Below are 17,720 nucleotides of genomic sequence, written 5' to 3' on the forward strand. Positions count from 1 at the left end.
AAACGAGAAGGCTACAACTGATGATGACACAATTAATGGTAGGTTCGGAGGGGCAAGGGAAAGAAGGACGGCAGGTTGATGTGTGTGAGTGAAGGAGTTGGTACCGAGGTTTACTTGGAGCCGTCTTTTGGCGATACTTATACACTTTGAGTGTTACACTATCCCATTACTTTGGCACCTGGTAAACCGTACTCACCATATGCGCGACCAAGCGCGGTCCTCTTCTGGCCGGTCCACACTGTTCTATTTCCACCTTACGAATTGACTATTGACTATCAGTGCACAACAGTTTCTACACATTTCGAGTGACTGTAAACCATGGGCCCTATGCATGCAATCGTTTCACACCTTACTAATCTGCATCCAGACATGACAGAATATATTCTTGCACAATGAACAACTTGGCATCTCTCTATTTCCAACAACGCAAAGTCCTGTCATATCTCAGTCCCCATACATGCCCTTGTTTCGTACCTTACTAATTTCGGTACACACTGCCAGACAACTATCACGGATAGCAACAATGTGCATCCAGACTTTCTACACATCTCACGTGATATCCGATGTGAATCACACGAGTACTGTCATCAACTTGCATCCAACGGCGCACCATAACGAGAGCACAGTACAACGTCGCATGCTGACGAGAGTATAGCACAGCGGCGCATGCTGATGCAAGAGTCGCATACAGCGTGACGCGTACACTGAATACTCACGTAAGTACATGTCTCTTGCGAGAAATACTTGTTGTACTTTTAATTCACATGTACTGTGCTCGGACACGCGCCGGACCGTATGTAGGTGACGTGTACAAGTGTACGTACACGCAGCAACCTGGCGATGTGTACATGTGTACACCGCACACAAGTGTCCACCGCCAAGGCCACACGTAATTACCCATTACAACCATGGTGAACAACTTGAAACCCCCGAAATGATGTAATTAAAACGTATACCGATCATTCAAGATATATCACCAGCATGACTGCATATAAGTGGACAATAACAGACCAATAGAATTGCAGCATTCGAACCGACACCCAATAGATTTGCAGTATTGCCTGTGTAGCCCTATAACGGTTCCGGCCAAATGCAAATTTTCGGCATTTATGCAAATTTGCATAACCCTCCAAAAGTCCACTTTCGTCCCCAGAACCCCAAAATCTGAGAATTTACACGTGTCATGTGGTGATATGGGTGAGGGTCCGGACCGTCGAGTCATGTACACGTGTCGCTCGATTTTGCACTTTCCAGATAACAGCATGTGGTCGCCCATTTTCAATAACAATCAACTTGAACATCGATGAGGAAGTTGCAGAAAATGATGCAGTGGCATCAGAAGCATCATCGTCGAATGAACAACAAGACTCTGATGAATCCTCCAACTCCTCCCCAACTGCAGGGGAGGACGAAACTACCGAAACAGTTGACCAACACGTAGTTGAGGAAGAAACTATTGATCCGCCAACTAATCTCCGTCGGTCCACTCGCGTTCGCAAAACGCCTGGGGCGTGGTGGGCAGCAGCTCTGGTGACTGCTGGACTCCTTAGCCACGCCCATGTGATAACGGAAATTCCAAACTCGTACAACCAAGCTATGGATTCTCCAAAAGCTCGCTTCTGGCAGAAGGGCATCGACAAAGAACTTGCTTCACAACACAAAAACAAAACATGGACACTTGTTCCGAGATCTCAAGCATCAAACGTCCTGACGTCCAGGTGGGTTTTCGGAGTGAAGCAACTTCCTGACGAGTCCGGAAAATTGGTCGAAACTGCAAAGGGACGTCTTGTGGCACGAGGCTTTCAACAGTAGAAGGCATCGATTACACTGAAACTTTCGCCCCTGTCATCAAGTTCACAACTATCCGTCTGCTGCTGGCACTGGTTGCGCACTTTGACCTTGAGCTGCATCAGATGGACGTGGTGATTGCCTTCCTCAACGGTGAACTTCACGAAGAAATCTACATGGAGCAACCTGACGGATGCATCGACAAAGTCAAACCTGATTCGGTGTGTAAACTTTTGAAAGCAATCTATGGTCTTAAGCAAGCCCATCGCCAATGGCATAGTAAGATCGATGAGTTTCTGATCACTGAACTTGGTTTCAACACTACACGCAGCGACCCATGTCTTTACATTCGACGTCAAGGCAATGTCATCATGATTATCGCGTTGTACGTGGACGATCTACTGCTAGCTGGAAGTGACTTGGAGGCCATATTATGGATGAAAAATGAACTCAACAAACGATTCGATATGAAAGACCTTGGCGAAGCGAAGACATGTATTGGTCTAGAAATCGAACGTATACGTTCTAAACACGTCTTGACCGTCACGCAGTCGAAGTATGCCCAAGCAGTACTGAAACGGTTCAAAATGTCGGCATGCAATCCTTGCGTTACTCCGATAGAACAGTCTCGACATGTCACAATGCAAGTGGCCGAAACTGGCACTGATGACAACCCATGCTTTGAACCATATCGTCAGGCCATTGGATGTCTAATGTTCCTAATGGTCGGGACCCGCCCCGATATTGCGTTTGCCATTGGAAAGTTATCTCAACACTGTGCCGACCCTCACGATTCGCATTGGACAGGTGTGAAACGTGTTTTGAGATACTTGCGTGGGTCCCAGCATCTTGGAATAGTGTTTGGTAAAGATGATCTTGGTACGGAACTTCATGGGTATAGCGACGCAGATTGGGGTGGATGCCTTGAATCACGGAAATCAACGAGTGGGTACGTATTCAAGCTTTGTGATGGGCCTATCAGTTGGGCTTCCCGGAAACAAACAGTAGTTGCGAAGTCTACTTGTGAGGCAGAATACATCGCACTCAGTGAAGCATGCAAAGAGACCGCGTGGCTTCGACGCTTCCATGCCGATGTGCTTGGTGCGAATTCGGATCAAACAATTCGCGTTGGATGTGACAACGCTGGTACGATTGCGTTTGCTCAGAACGAATCTACAAATCGTCGGAACAAGCACATTGTTATTACGTATCATTTTGTTCGAGATGCGGTGCAGCGAAAACTGGTCACATTGTACCATTGTCCGACAGCAGAAATGCCAGCCGATATGCTGACCAAACCACTTGGTCGCGTGCTGTTTGAAAAGTTCATGGGCATGGTTGGGCTTTCCAGGTGCAAAGCTGCCCAAAGCATGTGATCGAGGGGAGGTATTGAAAATGTGCGACCACATGCTGTTATCTGGAAAGTGCAAAATCGAGCGACACGTGTACATGACTCGACAGTCAGGACCTTCACCCCATATCACCACATGACACGTGTAAATTCTCATATTTTGGGGTTCTGGGGACGAAAGTGGACTTTTGGAGGGTCATGTAAATTTGCATAAATGCCGAAAATTTGCATTTGGCCGGAACCGTTATAGGGCTACACAGGCAATACTGCAAATCTATTGGGTGTCGGTTCGAATGCTGCAATTCTATTGGTCTGTTATTGTCCACTTATATGCAGTCATGCTGGTGATATATCTTGAATGATCGGTATACGTTTTAATTACATCATTTCGGGGGTTTCAAGTTGTTCACCATGGTTGTAATGGGTAATTACGTGTGGCCTTGGCGGTGGACACTTGTGTGCGGTGTACACATGTACACATCGCCAGGTTGCTGCGTGTACGTACACTTGTACACGTCACCTACATACGGTCCGGCGCGTGTCCGAGCACAGTACATGTGAATTAAAAGTACAACAAGTATTTCTCGCAAGAGACATGTACTTACGTGAGTATTCAGTGTACGCGTCACGCTGTATGCGACTCTTGCATCAGCATGCGCCGCTGTGCTACACTCTCGTCAGCATGCGACGTTGTACTGTGCTCTCGTTATGGTGCGCCGTTGGATGCAAGTTGATGACAGTACTCGTGTGATTCACATCGGATATCACGTGAGATGTGTAGAAAGTCTGGATGCACATTGTTGCTATCCGTGATAGTTGTCTGGCAGTGTGTACCGAAATTAGTAAGGTACGAAACAAGGGCATGCATGGGGACTGAGATATGACAGGACTTTGCGTTGTTGGAAATAGAGAGATGCCAAGTTGTTCATTGTGCAAGAATATATTCTGTCATGTCTGGATGCAGATTAGTAAGGTGTGAAACGATTGCATGCATAGGGCCCATGGTTTACAGTCACTCGAAATGTGTAGAAACTGTTGTGCACTGATAGTCAATAGTCAATTCGTAAGGTGGAAATAGAACAGTGTGGACCGGCCAGAAGAGGACCGCGCTTGGTCGCGCATATGGTGAGTACGGTTTACCAGGTGCCAAAGTAATGGGATAGTGTAACACTCAAAGTGTATAAGTATCGCCGAAAGACGGCTCCAAGTAAACCTCGGCACCAACTCCTTCACTCACACACATCAGCCTGCCCACCTTCTTTCCCTTGCCCCTCCGAACCTACCATTACATGTCGCTGCTGAAGGTCCCAAGACTTTCAACCAGGCAACCAACGGTCCTAGAGCTGCATTTTGGCAGACGGGCATTGACAAAGAACTTGCCTCGCAGACCAAGAATCGGACTTGGAAACTTGTTCCTCGATCTGAGGCGTCAAACATCTTGACATCTCGATGGGTTTTCAATGTCAAGCAACTGCCTGATGCAAATTGCAATATAGTTGAAAGTGCAAAAGCCAGACTTGTTGCTCGTGGATTCCAGCAAGTGCAAGGTCTTGACTATACTGAGACATATGCCCCTGTCATAAAGTTTACCACTATTCGTCTACTTCTTGCCTTAGTTGCTCATTATGACCTCGAACTTCCTCAGATGGATGTCGTGACTGCGTTTTTGAACGGCGACTTGGATGAAGACATCTACATGGAGCAACCCGAAGGGTGCATTGACAAAAGCAAAAGTGACCACGTGTGCAAACTTTTGAAAGCACTTTACAGTCTTAAACAAGCACATCGTCAATGGCATGCCAAAGTGGATGATTTCTTAATTGGTGAATTGGGATTCGAGACTTCGCGTAGTGATCCTTGTCTCTACATTAAACGCATCGGTAACACTATCATGCTGATTGCACTTTATGTCGATGACTTGTTACTCGCTGGTAGCAATATCGATGCCATCAAATGGATGAAGGTGGAGCTTAATAAACGGTTTGATATGAAAGACCTTGGTGAAGCAAAAGTCTGCATTGGTCTTGAAATTCAAAGGGGTCGCAGCGCCAAGACGTTGAGTCTCACTCAAACTAAGTATGCATCAAAAGCGCTTGAGGGTTTTCGAATGTCAACGTGTAACCCAACCCCTCTCTGACTCCAATGGAACAAGGTCACACAACCACGATTTCAACCGAAAACGAATCCGAAACAAATGTACCGTATCGTGAGGCAGTGGGATCCCTGATGTACTTGATGGTTGGCACTCGTCCAGACTTGGCATATGCGATTGGAAAGCTTTCTCAGCATTCTGCCAACCCATGTGAGTCACACTGGGCAGGTGTGAAACGGGTAATGCGATACGTGCAAGGGACTCGAAACTTAGGAATCGTGTTTGACAATAAATCCAAATCGCCAGAGTTGTTCGGCCTCAGTGATGCTGACTGGGCCGGTTGTCCAGACTCTCGCAAGTCGACCAGCGGATATGTTTTCAAGTTCTGCGGTGGAGCGATCAGTTGGAGTTCCCGGAAACAGACTGTGGTTGCAACTTCGACGTGTGAAGCTGAGTACATTGCACTATGTGAAGCGTGTAAGGAGGGGACTTGGTTGCGTCAAGTGGTTGCTGATGTTCTTGGATTTGATTCTGATCCCACGATTATGATGGGGTGTGACAATGCGGGGACTATTTCGTATGCACAGAATGAATCGGTCAATCGTCGTAACAAACATGTTGATGTGAAATACCACTATGTACGAGATGCAATTAAGAGAAACGTCATTTCTTTGTCACATTGCCCGACTACTTCCATGCCTGCAGATATCCTGACGAAAGCACTTGGGCGAGTTCTGTTCCAGAAGTTTGTAGAACTTCTAGGGCTTGCAGTAGCTACTTCTGGTAAAAGCATGTGATCGAGGGGGAGTGTTGTAATTCTACGACCACATGCTGATATGCATGACACACGACGACAGATATGACACGTGTAAAAGCAAAAACACTCCGCGTGACGAGCTCAGCAAGTTTCATTTTCAACGTGTACACGTGTGATTTCTGTACACGGTTGCACTCTACAGTACTTCAGGAGCGAGTTTGGTTTTCAACGTGTACACGTGTGAAATATGTACACGGTTGCGGTGTATAGTACAATCTGAGCATGTTTCATTTTCTTCGCCCGACACGTGTATGACCTGTACACATGTCCTCATTACACTGTCGGACGCGTACAGTACGCCTGCAGTCCTACAGACAAAGTGTAGAACCTTGGTGGCGGGTGCCTGGCCCGTGCCAAAGGTTTACAGCGTCCATGGAGTGCAGCACGGGTACAGCAGGACACAAAGATACCGTTGCGGGAGTTTTGAATTCGTAAGGCAAAATGTGCACTGTTGTAATTGACAGTGGACAGGACCTCACGAGAGATTCAGATTCATAAGGCAACATGTGCGCTGTAAACAGTCCTTGCAGGATTGATTTGAATTCGTAAGGCAACGTGTGAGCTGTAAACGTGCCTTACGAATTTGTGCCACGCTGGATCTGGAATAGTAAGGGAATTTGTGCTTTGCCGTGCTTTGTTGTACTGCCTTACTAATTTCTCCGTCATGACAGTGCTAATTCGTAAGGCGGTTTTCTGTTATGTTTGTTGGGCCATCGCCAGTTTGGCTGAGTAGCAAGACGGGCACATGTGTTAGAGCCAATACATTTGTAGTATGTCTGTCGTAGTCTTTGGTAGTAGAGTTCCAGAAGATTGCAGAAGTGTATAAGTAGCGCCAGAAGTTGGCGACTCGAAGTAAGTCGGTACCCAATCCTTCAACTTCACCTCATCAACCGTCCTTCGATTTCCCTTTGCCCCGCTGACCTTCCAATACGACTGCCGGGGTAATTGTGACGGGGCGCGCTAGGAAGGAGTCCGAGACGACATCGTACGCAAGGAAAGGACACCTGGCCCCTGTGGTATAATCCATCCACGAACGGTGATTTCGCGAGCTAACTTCCCCCGCGCGGGTCATGAGGCCGAGAACCTGTCCGAACGTCCAGGCAACATGAGTGGATTCGTGTTCTGACGGATGCAAGGTGACGTTGGGCATACTCGGCGCGACACGTCCCACAAACGCTACAGTGGGGGCCGGCTGAAGGAACACTCGTTTGTTCATATGCACCTCGGCCATGAAGGCGCAGCACACGGACCACGCCCACTCCCGTTCATAGTTGTACGCCAGCAGGGAGCGGGCGGGGTGCTACGGATCGGCACAGGCGAGACCGAAGTGCTTCAAAGTTCGGGGCAGGAGGGGATGGACCCCCAGGGAAGGAAAACTTTCTCGCACGGCTGCAGGAAGGGGAGGGAAGTCCGCAGTCGACACGCCAGATGCGAACGCGGCTGACGGAATAACGCGACCGTCCGTCTCCCCCTCCCCTCTATACGCGGACCAATCGAGGTGCGCCAGACCGACGGAATGTAGCCACATCAGCGAGCATGAGGATTTCTGTAGCGCTACTCGGGACTTGGTGAACACATAAGGGCGAGGAGAAACGTATAATCCCGCCACCTCCGATAGCACGAACCGCCAGGGATAGACCTGGCCCGAGCCGGATAAGAGTGATCCCATCCGGTCGAGGAAGGTCACCTCTGCAATACTGTACGCGAAGGAGCGGTCTCCAGGCAGCTCGTCGGGTAGCTGGTACCCGGAGCCCCAACTTTCGGCCATAAGACGGTGTAGAGACGAGGATGCCTCCTCCGCACCACCAGCTTCATAAATCTTGAACACGCGAGCAAGGTCGGGCCGGAGCCACGCGCAGGAGGCCAACTCTTCCACGTGAACCCCCGAGCGGCCTCGGCGTCGCCAGGGAAACCGCAGTTCGCGGAGAGGGAGCTGCGGAGCGTCAGAGGACGGTAGCCCTAACCATCGAGTGATAGAAGGCAACTCCCCCTCTCCCTCGTCGGGGCGGGTGTTCGGTACCGGGGACTTGTGAACCTGAGGGCCACCACCTTCGGGGTGGACCACCGCGCGCGCAGGAGGGTCAGTGACGCACGGCGTGACCCCGGGGCGCACGACAGGACGGCCGCCGACCGCCTCGGCGGACGCGGTAGCCGGACGGAACGACAGTACCGGCTGGGGTGACCCCACAGCAGGGGCCACCAACTCCACGGAAACCGTGGTAGAGCGAGAGGGACACTTCTGGAACGCCGGAGGGAGAGGCGGCGCGGCGCTCACCAAGTCGACGGTCGCCTCACGCGGACAGGACGACGCGTCCGGGAGGCCACTCTCACTCGAAGATGGGACCACGGCCGTCGGCCGCGGGGTAGAGGTCCAGTCTGCCATGCCGGAGATGGTCAGCGGAAGCTCTCAAGAGTGGAATGAGGCACTGAGCGGTGGGGAATGGCTGCACACGCTACGCGCGGGGCTGGCTTGGAGACCAAGAGGGAGGTGGCGGACTGGTCACGGACTATTCGAGTCATCTCAGACGCCACTCTGGACAACACGCACCAAGTGCACAGAAGCTACCGCGTGTCTTCCAGCACGCATACCGCGCGCCGACCGCTGCCACGTATCGTGGCATACAGTAAGGGCATACAGTCCATCAGCGCCCGCGTGTACAGTGTCCTGCAGAGTGCATGCCGGGCACCAACGCGCACCGCGTATGCACTCCGCATGCCCCTGCGGCGTATCATACTCAATACGCCGTCAGACCGGCTCGCACGTCGGACACACGGAGTCGCCGCACGCGCACGGGTGGCGTATGAGGCGGAACAACAATTGCTGCCCTCTCGCGGATGGACAATGCGAAGGTATATGGAGCGCGAGGAGGGCCAGAAAAAGTCCTCGGGGAGCGCAGCGGGCGGAGCTTGCGAGGCCCAGGCGCTGCCACGCGGATGCACCGCAGCGCGGAGGGGCGCGCCGCGCCCTCTCCATCGGTGGCGAGGGCTAACAAAGAGAAGGATCGTCGTCGTGCGTCGTCGCGCGCCGCGCCCTCACCATCGGTGGCGAGAGAAACACGAGGTCTAGGAGGAAACTCCGCGCGCGTTGCCCTCGCCCCGATGGCGAGGGTCGCGCAAAGGACAAGAGAAGAGTCGGCGTCCTCACCACCGCAAGGCGAAGCGGCGGACTGAAGGAGACGAACGCCGTGCGCTTCCGCCCTCGCCCCCGTAGGCGAGGGGCGCGCGAAGGATAAGAGAAATGTCCGCGCCCTCGCCCGAATGGCGAGGGACGCGAAGAGAGAGACCCGTGTTGCGCGACCGCGCCCTATCCAACGAAGGCCAGGGCCGCGCATGAGGAAACACGGACGCAGCGCGTGGTTGCACTCGCTACCGAAGGCGAGGGGCGCACAGAACAGAACGTGCATCGCGCGCGTCCGTGCCCTCGCCCCCGTAGGCGAGGGGCGCGCGAAGGATAAGAGAAATGTCCGCGCCCTCGGCCCGGATGGTGAGGGACGCAAAGGAGGAGACGCGGGTTGCGCGTCCGCTCCCTCGCCACCGAAGGGGGGGCGCGCACGAGGAAAGACGGACGCCGCGCGTGCGTGCCCTCGCTCCCGAAGGCGAGGGGCGCACAGAACAGAACGTGCGTCGCACGCGTCCGTGGCCTCGCCTCCGAAGGCAAAGGATGGGCTAAGGATAAGAGAGACGACTACGCCAGTCCGCTCCCTACAGATGCACATCCCTGCACGCTGATGAAGGGCGTGCGACGAAGCACAGGGAAGGTGCGAGGACCTGAAGCCCCCACCGTGTGCGATGGCGAGGAGGGAAGGGGCCTGGAAGATCATAATACCCTCCACCGCCGCCGCGCTACATTCGACAGCGCATGCCGTGGCCCCGTGATAAGGATCAAAAGGAAGGAGCTCGGGAGGCGGATTGACCATCCACGAATAGGCCCTGCACGCCGCCTCTCTCGCCACCGCGCAAGAGCAACACGGTCGAGGGCCCGCTGCTTGGGGTAGACGTGTGGGACGGGAAGGACGTGATCGCGAGGGCGACGCGAAAAGGGACGCGAACAGGAGTCGTAAAAACAAAGGACCGGGAAGGCAGGGCGAGCAATACGCTGACCAAAGGGCGATGGGCCGTGAAAGTTGAAGTGCTGCGGAGAGCTACGACCGCAGCTCACTGAAAACGGAAAGCAGAAGGCACCCAGCACGGACGGACAGGGGATCACGAGGGCGGTAAGGATGGCTGTCGCTCGGCTGCGAGGAGGTGACGCACAGGTTCTACAAGCCTCAGGAGTGAACGCGGACGTTCACTCTTGAGGGGGGGTGATGTGGTATAACCCCAAACGGAAATTAGATTAGGATCGGATCAGGGACAGTAAGGCAACGAGCCTTACAGCCATGCGCGCACACACGTGTCCTCCACGTGTACGGGACGCGTACTACACGTAGACTGTCAGCCCCGCCGGCTGACAGCGTTACAGTGTCGGTAGACTGGCACTACTGTAGAGTTATGATAGACTACAATGTACATTAAATATGAGCGGACCGCCGGCGGTGGAGGACGACAAGCACGGACTTGTCAAGGATCCTCCATCTTGGTCCGCCCGCTTACTTTGAGGTACTTCCTTTAGTTACCTTAGAGTAGCACCGCGCGCGGGTTGAGGACGGACGCTACACGCCCACGAGCCGGCTCCGCCTCCGCCCGTCAGTACTGGATCGTCACCCAGTACCGCTCCGGGGCGTCGAGGCGTCGAACCGCTTGCGCGTGCACACGTCCTCCCCGATCCCGGTCTACCACCGCTACCTCGAGCCCGTGCTCGGTACCGTAGGTGGGCCGTGCTTCTATCTTCCCGCCGATCGGGGTCTTTCCGAACTGTCAGTACTCACCCCCCTCGTCGTTGGGGGTGATTATACTACACGTTATGCCACACGTTGGCCATGCAGTATACCCAGACATATCCGGAGACCGTGTCTATGAGAGTTATGAAATAGTTGATAATGTGGGTGGAGGTTGGTTTCATCGGTCCAAACACGTCCGATGACAGACTGTCGCCGATTGCGGCGCTGTGTTGGGTTCGTCGGTGCGGTCTGGTGGTGTTTTTGCCGGCTATGCAACCACTGCACGAGATGTGTGCGCTTCTGTCCGTTATCCCTTTCGGAAGGGGGGCAGTAATCCGTGTTTGGACATTATGGATATTTTCTTTGGGTGCGCATGTACTAGTTTCAAGTGCCATTCGTGGAGGAGGTGTTTGGTTGCCCTTTTCTTTGTGCGTTTTTCTTTGGGCTTTGTTGCTGTGCGCAGCATGGGGGCTTGTTTCCTTGCCTGTGTCCGGTATTGTAGCGTGTGTCTTTGTGTGCTCTTGTTGATTTTTGGTGGAGTGGCGCGTTTTGTTATTGTGTGTGTTTTATTTTGGATATCATGTTGCGTGGGCGTGTGTGTGTGCGGGCTCCTTTGGCCGTTGGTGCCTGGCTTAGTGGATAAGATATTGTCCTTGGCGGTATGTGGCGGTGAGTTTGGCTTGCGGTGGAGTCATGGGTGTATGTAGTATTGCCTTGTGCTTGCTGAAGGTGACGTCGCCGTATTTGGTGAGATCGTGTACTGACAGGAGGTTTTCGGTTCTCTGCGGTGTGTGGACTGCGGGTAATCGGAGTTTGCCATTCTTCGCCTGGATCATGATTTCGCCGGTGTGTGTTATGCGTGCGCGTTGTCCAGTGGCGGTTTGTGTTAGTGTCCCGGTGCTTCTTCGCATCCTCGCATGTGGTGTAGCGATGTGCGTCGGGTGAGCACCGGAGTCTAATATATATGTGTGCTTACCGTCGGTGGTCTCTTGCTGCTCTGCGATGACTTCTTCAAGGAACTGGAGGCGTGCGCTGAGGTCGTGCATGGTGGCATCTGGTTGTTCGTTGATGTCCACCGCTGTGGCTTGGTTCGCGCGAGTCGCCTGTGGTCGGCCGGAGCATCTGCTCGCGAAGCAGTTGTTGGTGTTGTGCGTTACACTGCCATGGAGGTGGCACCAGTGGCCTTTGTGCCCTGTGGGTTTGTCGTAGTGGCGTTGCTTTGTCTCTGCTTTGCGTGATGTGGGTTGTCTACGTCTGGTGATATATTTTCCCATTTTGGTGGGGTGTCTGTATGCCTGTTGGTCATGTGTTGGTGGTGTGTTGCTTTGGATGAGCTGAACTTGGTGAATGTGGTTGGTGAGCTCACGTATGGTAGTGGGTGGGTTGCATGCAAGCATTATTGCAAGTGCATGCATCTTGGGATGGTGGGCAAGTCCCTGCACCATGTATCGTGCTGTTGTTCGTTCAGTTTCGATGTTGGGGTACCCGGGGACTTGCATCCTATGCCTTAGTTCACGATGTTTCTGCACATAGTCTTTGAATTCTTGGTCTGCTGTGAACGTGAGTTTGCGTGCTTCTGTGTCCAGCAGCTCATGATTTTCGATGGAGCAGGTGTCCACCGCTTGTTTCAAAAGTGTGCATATGTTGTGTGGTTCGTGGCGTAGGATGTAGGGTGGTAAGAATTGTACTACTTCGGCACTTAGACTCTGCGTTATGGCTTTCCGTATGAGATCTGCTTTCTTGCTTTGTTCGGCTTGTTGGACTGGGTCAGAGGTGGGTAACATCGTTGTCACCAAGGTGGTGTGGGCGTTGATCGTTCGCGCATGTATCTCAAGCGCATCGTACCAGAATGAATAATTCGTAAGGGTTAGCTGTGGCAGAGTGCCATGGGTGTTGGGGTTGTCAGTCATGGTGTGTTGGATGTTGGTTCTGTGTGCGGTGTGACGAGGCGGAGGAGACCGCTTGTGTTGTACGCGTTTTCTTGCAGTGCGGCTCGTCGTCTTGCGCTTTTGCGTGCCTGTTAGCGTCTGCCGTGGTGGGGGTTTGTTCGGAGTTGACAGATCGTGTTCAGCGGTTGCGTATGGCCCATAACCTGTGATTCCAGGAACACCGATGACCCCCGATCCTTTGGAGAGCGGGCGGCCGGCGGTAGTTTTACTGCAAATGTGAGTAGCGTGCCCTAATGGCTGTGTCTTATCGTGTGTGCTTTGCTTACTTGACTCTGGATGGAACCACAACCATCATATCGGAGCATTTTGTGGCCGGTGGGCCGTGACCTGTGGACAAACCTTCATTAGTTCGCGCTGTCAGTAGTGCGTATCTATAGCTTATGGCACGGGGTGCACTATTGGGGGTACGTACTGTATTGGCCTCGTGCTTCCCTTTTCCCAGGGTAACTCTATTTACCAACCCTTTACGCACACCTCAACAACCCCTCCGGAATTCCCCGCTTGCGATCTCCCGACAATTTCAATGCGCAGGGGGGGCTCTATTCGACACGGTCCACTAGGCCTTCCACGTAGTTATGGGGTATAAGCCGTAAGAATCAATCATCATCAATAAAATACATCCACAATTGGATACGTTTCCAACAGTACATATTTACAGTGCCATAATTCAGTACGCAGCTATTCTACAGCAAGGGGCAGCACGACCACAATTACGTGGTAGCTTCATGAGCTTATTGTGATTGAGCAGCCTCAGGCCACCCCATTCCCTGACCGAGGCTTTTGTCAAATGCCCAAGTCTTTCGACAATAACACAACCCCTTCGCCCGTATCGGAGCCGCCACACACCCCCGGCCCCCCAATCTACTCCACAATCCCCAAACTCGCCCCTCCCACATGCTCCTCCATCTGTCATCTGCCCCTCCGACCTGCTCCTCCACCCCACACTCGCTCCCCCGATCCGCTCCTCCACCCCCTCTCGCTCCCATGATCTGCTTCCTCATCCCCCCTGCAACGCCGACCCGCTCCTCTGTCCCCCTCCTGCCCCTCTGATCTGTTCCGGCCTCTGCTCTCTTGACTCCGGCACACCGACATGCAGAATTATTTCTCAGCTGACGCCGCCAACGCTCTGAAAATTCTTGCTGACGCTGCAGTGGAGCGTCAGAACGAGCTTGAGAAATTCTCAGTTCAGCCTGACGTCTCCGATTCAGATGAAGAAAGCGACTCTGACAGCCCGATCTTTGATCAGTTCTACGAGCGCGGCGGAGGGCGAGCAATTGTGAGCATGATCAATTTTGATCCAGAGGAGTTCACAATCAATTGGGCAAACTACAGAGATTTTATCACAACCCACTACAATTGTGGTCGAGGGCGCAAGTCACCGCATTCTGCAAAGGACGTCTTTTTTATGACGCTCACTACCCTAACACACGGCGAGCAGTGGGATTTGTTGGCAAATCTCTTTTCCTTGAAGGGTCCCACCTTCGAAAGACTCATAATGCGCTTTGTGAACACGATTTCTACGCACCTGTATGATACACTTGTCGCTCAAAAAAGGGGAGCTGTACTCCATGACTGAAATGCTGAAAGAAAAGTCTACTTTCAAGCACTTTTCGTTCGCTCGCTAAAATGTAGATGTCACTTTTCAGATGTGCAACCGGCCTAGTGGCAACATGCAGGAGGGAAAAAAGTTTCTCCGGAAAACATAAGCTCTACGGCTACAAGGTGGAGGTTTCAGTTCTCCCAAATGGTTTAGCTATCGGCTGTTCAGAGCATGTGCCCGGGTCAGTGTCAGACCTGGAAATGTTTAAAGAAAACAGGGCTTTTCATGACGTGAATGTGAGGAAGGCGAGAAGTGACAGACATGTAACAGATCTTGGATTGTTGGCAGGTGAGTATCCAAGGCAATGGGCGATTTTGGCAGACAAGGGGTACCAGGGCAGAGCAGAGGTTGTTTGCTTAGTCAGCCCAAAAAAGAAACCGCAGAATGCCTGTTTGTCGGTCGATGACGAGCGGTTTAACAGGAAAATCTCGTCAGGCAGGATAATTGTAGAGAACTGGTTCGGTAGGGCGTGTGGTCTATGGGCGGTTGTCTCCAGCAAATGGAAGTGGTCTGAGAGCAGCTATGATTCTATTTTTCAGCTATGTGCTGAGCTGACTAATTTGCACATTACTTGGCATCCACTTCGGCAGGAAGACCTGGATCGATATCAGCGTGTGAAAAATCGCCAGCTGCACATCGGTGTGGAACAAGTAGAGCGCCGACGGCAGTCCCAGGAGCGCTATCGTCGGAAGCGTGCGAGGCGCATGTCCCTGCAGTTGCACAGAGCTGGAATGCCAGATCGCGACCCCGATGCTGATATATGAGGCAATGACTACAGTGCGATTGAATAGTTCTGTAATGAATCACTTCCAACCCGAAAAATAAATGGCTACAAATTGTGCTAATTAATTGCCAAATTCTCAGTCGCGCATTGTAAGCGTTAGTCCCATCCGATGCCAATCAAACAATATACACCTCACCCGTCATTGCGTAGTTTCCCAGTCTTTGCGAGAAAGACCTACTGTATCTATTTTGTACTGTACGGTGGGTGCACGCTCGCATCCGGTAATGTTGCTGGCAACAGCATCTCAGAGACCATGCTCCTATGGCTGAGCTGCGCAGTGCTTGTTGTGCTCCTCTGCCTTCATCGGGCTTCGTGCTTCCGATCTTGCTTCACTCTTTTACCTGGACCCAACTTCCGCCAATACCTTCCCAATGGCACTGTCTTTCCGCTGTACCGGGATCCAAGTAAAATGTTGCGGGTCATCGTCGCTTTGTCGAAAACATACGGCAATGTTTTCCAACTCTGGTTGGGCCCATTGGACACCGTCATAACCTCTGTACCGACTGACGTCGCCCAAATTCTATCTGCTACTCATCTTTTTGAGAGGCCAAGGGCTATGCAGCGCATGTTTGAGGCTGTTGTCCCCGGCAGTCTCGTCTGCACACCTCGGCACCTCCACGCGGTGGCACGTAGGCATCTCAGAAATAATTTCAACTTCACTTTGTTGGAGGGATTTCACCTGCACATGACCGATGCGGCTGTGGAATTATGTCAAGTTCTCAGCGATATTGAGGAGAGAACACCGCCGGGCATTTTGTCTGCGCCTTTCAATATCTCCGAGCAGCTCTCTATTGCTGCATTCAGAGTCATTCTAAACGTCGCCTTTGGTTGCAATCTTGATAGAGAGCAGCGCTTACATTTTGCGAAGTGCACCGATCGCCTTGTAGATGAGATGATGCTTGACTTTGTTGGCCACCCGCTGCGGCAATGGCTTTCGAATTTTGGGTCTAGAAGTCGTTTGTTCAATGCAAGTCAAAAAGTGAACGAGTTTTGTCAAACCTTCATTCTTGAAAGACTTGGAGAGACTGAAGAACAGAGCCGTCGTCGCCCGCAGGACCTGTTAGACGCAATAATAGATCTAGAAAGAGCAGACGTCGATAAGGTGACCTCTCAAGTCGTAGTTTTCGCGGTAGCAGGAGCCCATACTACCTCAGAAACACTCGCATGGAGCATCTATGAAACATGCTGCAATCCTAGTGTTGCTCACTACATCCACGACGAATTGCAGCGTCTATTGCCACAGAAATCAATCCATGAAAATTTGAGTCACGATGAAGTCAGCAAACTGAAGTACTTAAGAAATGTCTGGAAGGAAACTTTACGAAAACATCCGCCTGGCCCCATGTTTGCAAGAAGAGCGGTTAAAGATGTCCATTTGTCCGGGAGTGGTACGTTTGTACCGAAGGGAAAAACAGTTGTGGCTCTGTCACAAGGATCTCATATGGATCGTAATGTGTGGAACAAACCGCAGTTGTTTTCACCAGAACGGTGGGGAGAGCCGAACCGGGAGGGAGAGAAAAACTCATCTGGGGCCTACGTTCCGTTTAGTGTTGGAGGCAGAGCATGCCCCGGCCGCTTTCTGGCTGATCACGAAGGTGTTTTAATTCTTGCAGAGATGCATCGGCGATTTGAGTTCAGACTGGCGTGTGACGCAGATTCAGTCGCATCATGCAGTGGCTGGGCAGAATTTTCGCGTGCTGCTGCGAAGGGCCAGCGGTATGAAGCCGGTCTTCCGATTTCTTTAGTGCGAAGGTAGTCATGTGGTCTTGGAGAAGAATTGGCCGTATCTATGCATGGTCTGCGGTGATGTCATGTTTGCGGTCCAGTTCCGAATGTTGAGGTCAGCACTCTCGCACAGTTTTGTGCACATTTAAACCGTGAATGCCACAGTCTGAAGTCGGGAAAATATAGACAAGCTTAATTCCTAAAAACTTTGAGATAGCCCAAACGGCTTGCACATATGCACTGCAGCAGCGCAAGTCGCACTGATGTGGTAGTCATGCGAAGAAGCAGGGTAGTAGGAAGAGACGTCTTCGTTGGTTGTGAAACGTTCTCCAGTGAAATTTGACTATATTCATTAACGTTGTCCGTAAAATAACGCGTTGTTTTTTTCCATTTGCCCACAAACTCGCAGAACGTAAAGTAAACCCGAGCTTGAAAAAGCCCACCACGAGTTTTGCGGACTGACCTCCAGCAAGGTACCTGCCCGCAACAAACGGAAGTCTGGTATATCGTTGTGCCGCCCGACGGATCACGTGCACCTGGGCGAATACTCGCTGAAGCGAATATTGTAGCTCGCCACAAGGATAGAAACGTTCTCAGTCGAAAGGGCGATGTGTTTCGTCTTCTTGACAGGCTGAGGGGGCCGTTTAGAGAGGACTGCTTTTAGAAGCTTCTACTTATCTATCTTTCGCGGTTGCTTAGGCGGCATCTCTGGCAGATCCTGTCGCGCTTTGATCCATTGATCGACTTTGCGCAGATCAAGGGATAGGGGCGTCCATGACGCATATCGCTACGAT

General features: G+C 52.0%; 1 protein-coding gene; it reads left to right on the plus strand.

Annotated features, from left to right (window-relative positions):
• The first annotated feature begins 15,197 nt into the window (after nt 1-15,197).
• Nucleotides 15,198-16,957, plus strand: CHC_T00008616001 (cytochrome P450 family 808G-CYP808G1). XM_005714690.1 is given in 2 exon segments: nt 15,198-15,310; nt 15,311-16,957. The coding sequence occupies 1 exon segment, from the start codon at nt 15,311-15,313 to the stop codon at nt 16,955-16,957; it is 1,647 nt and encodes a 548-aa protein (XP_005714747.1). The 5' UTR covers nt 15,198-15,310.
• Nucleotides 16,958-17,720: the final 763 nt, after the last annotated feature.

The sequence above is a fragment of the Chondrus crispus genome, genomic scaffold (assembly GCF_000350225.1).
Source record: "Chondrus crispus Stackhouse genomic scaffold, scaffold_193, whole genome shotgun sequence".
NCBI lineage: Eukaryota > Rhodophyta > Florideophyceae > Gigartinales > Gigartinaceae > Chondrus > Chondrus crispus.

Coding starts and splice junctions, on each gene's coding strand:
- CHC_T00008616001 (XM_005714690.1), top strand. CDS start 15,311: ATGCCAATCAAACAATATACACCTCACCCGTCATTGCGTAGTTTCCCA.